The 9,595-nt window shown below is 45.7% G+C and overlaps 1 protein-coding gene across 1 annotated transcript; it reads right to left on the bottom strand.

The window, feature by feature from the left end:
* Window positions 1-1,194: 1,194 nt before the first annotated feature.
* On the bottom strand, window positions 1,195-9,102 carry BAG2 (BCL2 associated athanogene 2). Its single transcript, XM_030945003.1, has 3 exons — window positions 8,766-9,102; window positions 2,966-3,075; window positions 1,195-2,028 (listed from the first exon to the last, which is right to left on the bottom strand). The coding sequence occupies exons 1-3, from the start codon at window positions 8,927-8,929 to the stop codon at window positions 1,628-1,630; spliced, it is 675 nt and encodes a 224-aa protein (XP_030800863.1). The 5' UTR covers window positions 8,930-9,102; the 3' UTR covers window positions 1,195-1,627.
* Window positions 9,103-9,595: the final 493 nt, after the last annotated feature.

The raw sequence follows: 9,595 nt of genomic DNA, 5'->3' as shown, positions 1-9,595 counted from the left end.
TTTTTGCCTGAATAACCGTATAATGGCCTTAAAAACCCAAATATTGAAGGAATATTCTAGTCAACAAGAAGCTGTCTTCAAGTGTTGCACAGCACAAGTTCTGAAAACGACGCAGGCCATGTATTACTGTAAAGGGTTTTAATACTGTTGAACAGCTTGAAGATGTTTTTAAAGTGGAATTACAGAATTAATGTCACCAACTCTTAGAAACTTCTCACAATCTCAAAGCTGAAACTTGAACTGCATTTGAAGCACCCACCTGAAGTGCCATTTCTGCAAATTAAATGCAGTGACAGTGACCTCTTAGCAGCTGAGGTTTCCTGCAGAGCCCTTGAGGCCATTTAAGGCATTTAAAGCCACAGGGCTCCTGACTGTTGGCTGTGCAGGAGCCTGATGTGCAGGGTCTCACCACGGGCTGGTTCCCTCAGAGCACCCAGGTGTGCCACTCCAACTGTAACACCCTAGGCACTGCCACCGAGGCAGCTGTGGTGGGTGGCAGCACTCAGACCCTTTGGGCTCCCTTCAGCTGAGCTTTAACCTGCTGCTGGCTGAGCCAGAGAGCACCCTGCTCCCCTCAGGGCACTGCCAGCCTTGGGTGAAGTACTGCAAGACTGGCCAGGCTGCAGAGGGTTACAAAATTCCAGGCACATCCTAAAATCTGCAACTTTTGACCCACAGCCACAGAGTTCAGTGATGATGTGCAGCAGTTACTGTGAGTGAGAGGGTGGAAGATAAAAAACAAACCAAAACCCACTCACACGAAGAGGTGAGTAATGATGGATGTACAAAGTACCATCCTGCACAAGTCACAAATACAGTGTTTGCCTGGTGAGAAGTCAAAATGTTTTGCTCTTTGGCTTCAGAGATGATGCAAAAGTGGAGTAGTAACTGATGTACAATTCCCCTTTCTATTATCTTTTAGAAAACAAACCAATCTCAACAGTACAATGAGCTTGTGGGAGCAGAATGGTTCAGCAGGCAGGGAGGGGGGGTTTTGAGAGTCAGGTCATTTCTAGCCTGGCTGGTGATCCCTGGGATACATGTGTTGCTTTTACCTTCCTCAGTTACAAACTGGAAGTAGCTGTCTATCTCTATAAAGTTCTGTGATCAGTTTATTCAAAATATTCAAAAAGTGAAAAATTATAAATGGTAATGAGTAGGACACTGTGTTGTTTATGAAAATACCATAAATGGTTTATTAATTCTTTTGATTTATTGCCATAATTTGTCTTTTGTCCCCAAAAGTCAGGTTCACACACTTTGTGTACAGCAGAGAAAAGCTGAAATCTCATGATAGGACAAAACAACTTTAGTTTAAAAAACCCAGGAGAATGGAGGAAAGGCTAGATTTTCAGTTTCTGTCAGTTCAGCAGAAGCACAATTACAATTTGCAATAGAGCAGTATCGACTCTACAGAAGAACTGATAGCATTCCTTACTGCCAAAAGAAAATGCCAATGCTACCAAAACCCATTAAATGCTTGCACCTGGCAATCAAAGATACTTTGGTGGGTGTGGATGTGTATATATGTGTGTGCTCGTACAGAGAATTCTTTTCTTGGCTTCTGTGTACTTTTTATGGGCACTTGCTCATCCTGTGGTTTGCCAGAAGTAGCCAGGAGGATACATTAATCCTGTTTGCTGTTGCAAGACTGCCGAACAGATGATTTCTGATGCTCCAACAACGTGATGGACTTTTCAGAATTTTCCAAGTTTCTGAGCAGAGTCTCTAGGCGCCTTTTGATTTTCTTCTGATCCTCAATGGCACATCCGATGACCACAGACTGGAATTTCTGATCGATGGGTCCTGCTGGCACGTCGGACGTGCACGCACCGTAGAGTGACATCAGGCGCATTTTGGCATCTTCCAAATCGTCGAGGAGTTTGTTGACGATCTCATCGATCATCTTGGTGGCGTGCAGCAGGGACTCCTGCTGCTGCGCGTTGCGGATGGTTTCTACGGAAACCTCCACGGTGAGGGTTCGGCCCATCAGGCGATTTGCAGTCAAATTAAGTTCTTCTCTCTCACCTCAATTCAAAACAAGAAAATATTCTTGGTTACAGGCAAATACTTTCCTGTGCAAATAGCATCATCAAGATACTCAAACTGCTGTAACTTAGCAGTAAACAATCTTTTTTTAAGTAAGTGACAATCAACAATATTTCCAGAAGGCAGAAATGAGCTTTTTACATTTGCCCAAGTCATACTCATTTCATAGAAGCCACTATCTGATTTGAAATGAGGCATTAAACTCTACTAAAACTGTAAGCAATGTTTTTCCACTGCTGACACAATGCTTGCTGTGCCACTTTCAAGCAAAACATACAATATTATGAGGAAACACTCAGTAACAGAACTAGCTCATTAAGGACTTCTGTGCCTTTCTGAGGGAGAGATTTAGACAATACCCCTGAAAGCCATAAAGAGAAAGCTAAATATAATAAGAGGCCATGAAAAAAATGGTTTTCTATTTTCTGAAAGTATAGCTGCTTTTCAAAAATATTAAATGTACGCTCTTGAAGAGCCAATAAACCAGCAATTTAAAGCACCTAATAAATCAGGTTTAGGGAATATATTTAAAGCTATGAATCACATAACAACGACAATGACCTTAATCATCAGGTTCTTGCAGGCTGTACACTTTGTAGCACTCATGCCTGTCCAGTAGTCAAAATAATTTTCAACTATATTCTCATCATCATCATCAATGACTCTCCCCCAGCAGCACAATGTTAATCTTGATTTTGAAAATGTATCAGTGAACTGAGTATAGGCTTTCACATACACAGTATGAATTTAGTCAGGAAGAGATCTCAGGATAATGAGTAACACTTCAACAACCTCAGCTGGCTCCAATGCTGCACCCTTACCAGCAGCAGAGTGCTGCTCACAAAGAACTGCTCCCTAAAAGATGAGCTGATTAGACTTTGGGTCAGTTGGAGGGTACAGGAAAGCAGCTTCTCACCTTCACTGATGTGCCTCATATCCTGGCTGTTCTGTATATTGTGGATCATTTCAAGCAGAATTTCTTTCTCTTGCTCCATGGCAGATGCTGCATCACGGAAAGCCTCTACCCTGTACATGGTTGAACCAAACAAAACATTTAAATAATAAAACAGCTGTTCACCTATATAGCTGCAAAGAACTCTTGTTTTAAACTTCAGCTTAGAGTAAGTGCAGTCAGATCTTGGTTATCCATGAGACAGACTCTCTGACTTCATGACCTCTATCTTAATTTCACTTTTCATGACTCAGTATCATTTAAAAAAACAAACAGATGGAGGGGAAAAAGGAAACAACAGCAATTCAATCAGACTTAAATCTTTTATTTTACTGACAGTGCTGTTCTATCTTACTCTGTGGTTAATCTGGATATGCAGAGCCTGGTAGTACTACAGCCCCATAGCAAAAGTCCTGTAGGCAACTGGCAATTATTATCAGCTGCCTAACTAGGAGAGAAAGGGACCGAGTACCCATCAGGGAACTTGGTAATGAGGGTGGCAGCTGCAGAGATGGAGGCAGCAAGGGGCCCCAGCTCCCTGTGCAACCGCCAGGCCAGCAGAACCCACAGAATCCACCTGCACAGCAACAAACAGCAGAACACTGCAACGTGCCAAACAACACCTTTCACAAAGGAGAAAACCCTGCGAGGGGGACAAAGCTCACACACTTCCATTAACATGACAAGGCTTCCCCCAACACAAGTGCTATGCCTTGTCACTGGGAGAAGATGCTGGACTGCCTGCTCCCACTGTCACTGGTGCTTTCCATGGAACGATGCTCACTGTGATTCACACAGGGAGGAAGCATCTGTGGGAGCAGCTCCTATTTCTGGGCTTGCAAGGAAGCATGAAACTCAGTCCCTCCTGAAACCAGACCCCTACTCCAGTCCCTTTCCTGTGCTCAAACTCACATGTAATGCAGTGAGGACAAGGGGAAAGTCCATCAGAAACTGCTGTCCCTGTAACTACTGGGTCTTGGTACATGTGTGGTTCTGTGCCCACAGCCTGCTCTCCTTGTGGCTTAAAGTACAGACTCAGCTCACCATGGGCAATGTGAAAATGCCCCATGAGAAATCTGAGTCCAGTTTCTTAATTCATGTCTTATTCCCCACCACAGTTTTAAAGAGGGGGCTTTTGCATTCAGCCAAATAATGGAAAAGAACACTGAAGCACTCCAATGCAGCACTTTACTTGACCTGATACAAAAAGGGAAATGTCCCACTCCCTTTGCTTTTCTCTGAGACTTGAGGGTAGGGGCTTGCAGAGCACTTTCCAAGCTGGAACAGGCTACAAGAGTTGCACCAAAACCATCAACTCTGCGTTCACAGGCCGCACAGAAAAGCAAGAGTATCATGTGAACCTGGCTGATGGTTTGAGATGCTTGCAATGCACAGCTCAGGGGTCTGGCTGCATCACGAGAATCCATCCATCTATCCTGAAATGTTTATGAAACCTGGCCAGAAAAGGGGAAACAAACCAAAACACTGTTAAGTCTCTTAGGTGCTCTACACTCTTCAACATTTCTGGGCCCTGCCCTGAGACAGCAGTGGCTCATTGCTGTCTCCTGGGACAGGAACGGAGCTGCTGCTCCTTCCTCATGGGCTGGCTGAAGGCAGTAACTTCAGGAAAACAGCAGTAAGAGAAAAGAGGGTGAAAGCAGAAAAACAGGAGCATTTAAGGATATAGTCACTCTTCACATGCAGCCTGCTCATGAAATAGTTCTGTTTTACAAAATATTTAACCTAACTTAGTCAGTGAAAGCACAGGCTTCAGGCCTTGCCTTTAATGTTTTTTCTGAGGAGGAGTGGGAAAAGTTAATGCAATGCAAATTCATGCCAAGAGCAAATACTTTTAATTATTATTTTGGACTGGTTAGTAAGAGCAATGAGGCAGGTGGAGTCATTTCATACTTCAGATGTCTCCACTTTATAATTTAGGAAGTCTAGTAATATTTTCAAAATGCCTTGCCATGCCTTTAAAAAAAAAAACAAACTAGTCGCTGGAAAGTTGTAAATTAAAATTCTAAAGTGCAGACTTTCAATTTTGATAGTGTTTTAAAATCAGATTCTGTATATCATTGTACTGATGTAAAAAGTAAAGTTCTGCCTTCAGTAGATAGATCAGTCCATGATTTCCACAGGCTTTGCTGGGTCCTAAGAAGAATGTGGAAAAGCTGCATTGCAGGAATGTATCCTGAATTGGTACAGTTCTAAAGAGATGCCTAAAATATCACTGCTTCCAAAGGCCAGCTTGGTATGTGAGGTAGGACCTAAAAGCCAAATTGTCAGAATTAATGTTGCATACTGGAAAAAAAGAAAAACCCAGTTCACCAACTAGAGCTTTGATTGCCATTTATTTACTAAAGGTAATATAACCAAATCTTAAGAACTATTTTATTTGCAATAATTGCTACTTCAGAATTATTTTTACCATTTCCTAAACTGCAATATAGAGTGCCACACAACAATGGGACAGGGTCATTTCATAACAGTGCTCTAGTGGGGGAAAAAAACCCAACAAAAAAAATGGAAACCAGTCACATCAACTTTGGGAAAATAATGTGTCAGGATCACACCATGCAGTCGGTTCTCATAACTTCTTTCCTAAAATGCATGGTTTCTTAACTTCACAGGTTTCTGTAAATCCTTCCTTTCCTTGTGTGGTGGACCCAAAAAAACAGCTGGAAGATTTAAACCTCTAACAGAGGTGACTGATGTGGGAAGGGGTGGAAACACAATCCAAGTCTCAAAAAAACAACCAACTGAAGAATAAAGGGTGAAGAAAAAAGAACACAAAAGACTCATATTTATGCCCAGTTATCAATTATTTTGATGCAGCAGTATAGTCTTTTTTCCTCAGAGATGAAAACCTCCAATCATCTTTTTACTTGGAACAATCCAAGTAAACTTGTTGCTTTGAACATCAACTAAATATTCCACCTATTCCCTAACACTGAAAAAGACATTCCTTACTTCTGATTTTCCCTGTTTGTGAGCAATTAGCTGAGCAATGCCTTTCTTTGCTACATACCATTTACATGAGCAGAGCATTCCCCTGAGAAACAGGTGGACCAGGCTGTGCTTTTGTTTCCAGATGAGAAACCTGACACCCGCTTTCTTAGGACAGCTGCAATAACTCTGTCCTTTAAACTACTGACTGACTTAAACAGCCCACTATTAAAGCTGGAGCTTCAGATAAGTCTTCAAAGGAAATAAGAAACATCTCAGGATGGAGCAGCTTCTTTCCTGAAATGGAGCTAATCAGGCACACTGGAGGGAGACAAAACAGGGGGTTTCACCCTGGCATCCTCAGCTCCTTCAGCTGAGTGTCCACTCCCAGGTAAGCAGTCCTGTGACCACTGAAATGAATGGTGGTGGAACATGGTTGACCCAAAGAACAAGATACAAAGTACAAAAAATGAAGATAAAAAATACCCAGCAAGAATCTGACTTACCTCATGTATCATCACACCTAAAACCGTGTTTTCACTTAACACAACCAACAGAACACAGTGACTCATAGACAGAGCCTCTGGTCTGGCTTCCAGCTGCTCCTGAAAGATCTTGGCAGTCACAGCAACACCAAGGTCCAAGCCCTTCCAAGGGGCAAACATGCCACCTGCCCCTTGCCACCTCTGCCTCGGGCACTCCCTCCCAAACTGACTCCCCTTCCCTGCTCACTTTCCATGCAGAAGAAATCCCCTCTGCAAACACCCATCAGGGAGGTACAAAAATACCCCATTACTGTTGGAAAAGAAGCTCTCACACTGGAAAGAAAGGGAGGAAAAGGAAGGTTGTTCAAACTGGAGTGTTTTACAATGGCTTTAAACGGAAAGAGGGTAGGCTTAGATTAGGTATCAGGAAGAAATTCTTGACTAGGAGCATGGTGAGACACTGGAACAGGTTGCTCAGAGGTTGTGGACACATGGAGGTGTTAAAGGCCAGGCTGGATGGGGCTTTGAGCCACCTGGTCTACTGAAAGGTGCCCCAGCCCATGTCAGGGGGCTGGAACTAGGTGACCTTTAAGGTCCCTCCTAACCCAAACCATTCTGTGATGCTGTGATTTCCAGATGGATGAAACTTGCTTCAGAGTTCAGTTTACCTTAAGCAACTTGAGAACTGAGGATTGTTGAGGGTTTTAATTAAAGGCTGTAGTTCAGTTTGACAAATTTTCACTTATTATATTTACAAGCAACATCTTGAGGGTCTACAGTAAAACCAAACAAGCTGGAGAAGGAGGAAGTTTGGAAATTTTTCCTCCTGTCATTCAAATAAATTTGAAATTAAGCATGTTGATTAGTTGTGAATAGAAAAAAAACCATAAGACTTGAGTGACTTTTATCAAATTGGACTTTTTTTTTTTCTCATTACTATTCCACGTTTAGAATTATGGCTGTCTGAAAGAACCACAGCAAACTGGGAAGTTTATTTGAGGGTTTAATTGCTGGCTAACCAAACTGTCTGCTTTGTTTCAGAGTCACACAGCAAATCTAAAACACATTTTTGCATATTCTCATGCTAATTTTTGGATTATATATTCATCATACGCCTAGACCTGGATGTAAGCAGTGAGACTTGTTTGCAGACAGTGATTTTGTTTAGTCAAATTCAGAGAAGTCTGCAAAGGACTTCAAGGAGATTTAATCAAGCTAAGTGAAAGGCTAATATAACAGCACATGGAGTCCACTCCTGAATAATGCAAAGTAATGCAGGCAGAAAGGGGAAATAAAACTCCTGCATCCCACAGAGCTCTTTTAATTACAGGAAAGTCCTAGAAACATTCTGGGTGGTTCTGTGAAAGCTGCTGATCAATATGCAGCTGTAATGAAGGAAAGGGTGTGTTGAAACAGTACCAGAGGAGGTGAATCAGTGGCATCCTGCACATCCATCCACCTCAGAAAGGACACTATGTAATTTAGCAGAGCTGAGAGGACAGGGAAGATGATTAAAGGCAAGGTATCATCTCTCATGAGGCCAAACTGAGAAAAAAGTCAAATGGTATTATTTAGGGCACATCAAGTAGCAGAAAAAGTCAGGACATGTCTTGGCACAATGATGAAATTCACATAGCATTTACAGTAACTTTGGAAAAACACACCTCAGCTGCAGAATGCAATGCTGTTCACATTTTATAGTGAAATGTTTTAATACACCTCAGAGAGGAGGTGGGCACAAACACAAGAACATCATCCACAGCTGAACCAGTAAGTGCAAAGGGAGGTTTGGAAGACAAGACGCCTCACACGCAGGCATACAGCACTGCAGCTTAAAGGCTTGCCAAAGTCTCCGAGAGCCCGAATGACACCACGGTTTATCCTCGGATTTCCTGCACCTTCTTATAAAACACCTGCCCGCTGGTACGGGATAGGGGCGACAGGGTGGGACGACAGACACGATGCACCGCGGGCTGGTACAGAGCCCGTCCCCGTCTGCCAAAGGCTCCCCACACCCCAAAGGGTAACAAATCCGAGCAGCCCTTCGCGCTTTCTCTGAAAAACGTCTACTGTCATACATTCGTATATATATATTCCTATTTTCGTGTATTTCTAGGCCACGCTAACACACCTTAGAGCAGCAGCTCCCATGTTTAAACTTTGCCCCCCGCGGAGGAGAGCCCTTTTTCCCTCGGTTCCCTCAGAAGCCTCACACCGCCCCCCCCGCGCCCCAGCTGGGGAGGGCTCCGCGCCCGGCCCGCGGTGCGGAGCCACCGGCTCGGGGCCGGCCACCTCCCCGGCCCCCTCCCAGCGCCCGGCCCCGGCCCCACCTGAGCTCCAGCTGGTCCAGGTTCTCGAGCAGGCGGCTGGAGCGGTCGGCCATGGAGGTGGAGCGGTAGAAGCGGCCCCGGAGCTGCCCGCCCGACTGCTGCTGCTGCTGCGGCTGCTGCTGCGCCCCCTCGCTGGCCTTGGCGCTGATCCTGGCCTGGGCCATCCCACCCGCCGCTGCCGCCGGCGGAACCTCGCCGCGGCCGCTCCCTCCCCGCGTCCCGCAGGCGGCGGCGGCGGCCGAATGCCGGCACCTCGCTCATGGCCAAAGAAGGAGCCGCCCCGCCGCCGGCCCCCGCGGCCACCCCGCCCCCGCGCCGGGCCCGCGGGCGCCGCCTCACGCAGCGCGGCGGGGCCGCCTCGCCCCGGCCGGGGGGCAACAGAACCACCGGAGGGGCCGGGCTGGGAGGGACCAGGCTGGGTCAGCCGGACCAGCCTCCCTGCCCCTCTCGAGTGAGGGAGACTCCGCAACCTCGCTGGGCAACCTGTTCTAGTGCTCGGTCACCTCGACAGTAAAGAAGTTGTTCGTATTCAGGTGGAACTTCCCTTCCTGTGCATCAGTTTCTGCCCATTGTCTCTTGCCTTATTACTTGGCACCACGGAGAAGAGGCTGCTCCATCTTCTTGGCACCCATCCTTTAGGTACGTGATCACATTGATGAGGTCCCCTCTCAGTCACCCCTCCTCCAGGCTGGACAGACCCAGCTCCCTCAGGCATTCCTGGTAAGAGAGATTCTCCAGACCCTTGGCTGAGTTACCTGCCCCAGGAGCTCCCTGTCCCTCTCTTCTCTGCCCTCTCCGCACCCAGCCCTGAGGCCGGCTGGGCCGAGTGT

The sequence above is a fragment of the Camarhynchus parvulus genome, chromosome 3, assembly GCF_901933205.1.
Source record: "Camarhynchus parvulus chromosome 3, STF_HiC, whole genome shotgun sequence".
Taxonomy (NCBI): Eukaryota; Metazoa; Chordata; class Aves; order Passeriformes; family Thraupidae; genus Camarhynchus; species Camarhynchus parvulus.
Note: the sequence above shows the minus strand (reverse complement) of the source record. Positions and strands in the feature narration are given on the sequence as shown.

Coding starts and splice junctions, on each gene's coding strand:
- BAG2 (XM_030945003.1), bottom strand. CDS start 8,929: ATGGCCCAGGCCAGGATCAGCGCCAAGGCCAGCGAGGGGGCGCAGCAG. Junction 3,076..8,765: donor CTGGACCAGCTGGAGCTCAG/GTGGGGCCGGGG, acceptor AACCATGTACAG/GGTAGAGGCTTTCCGTGATG. Junction 2,029..2,965: donor TATGAGGCACATCAGTGAAG/GTGAGAAGCTGC, acceptor TTTTGAATTGAG/GTGAGAGAGAAGAACTTAAT.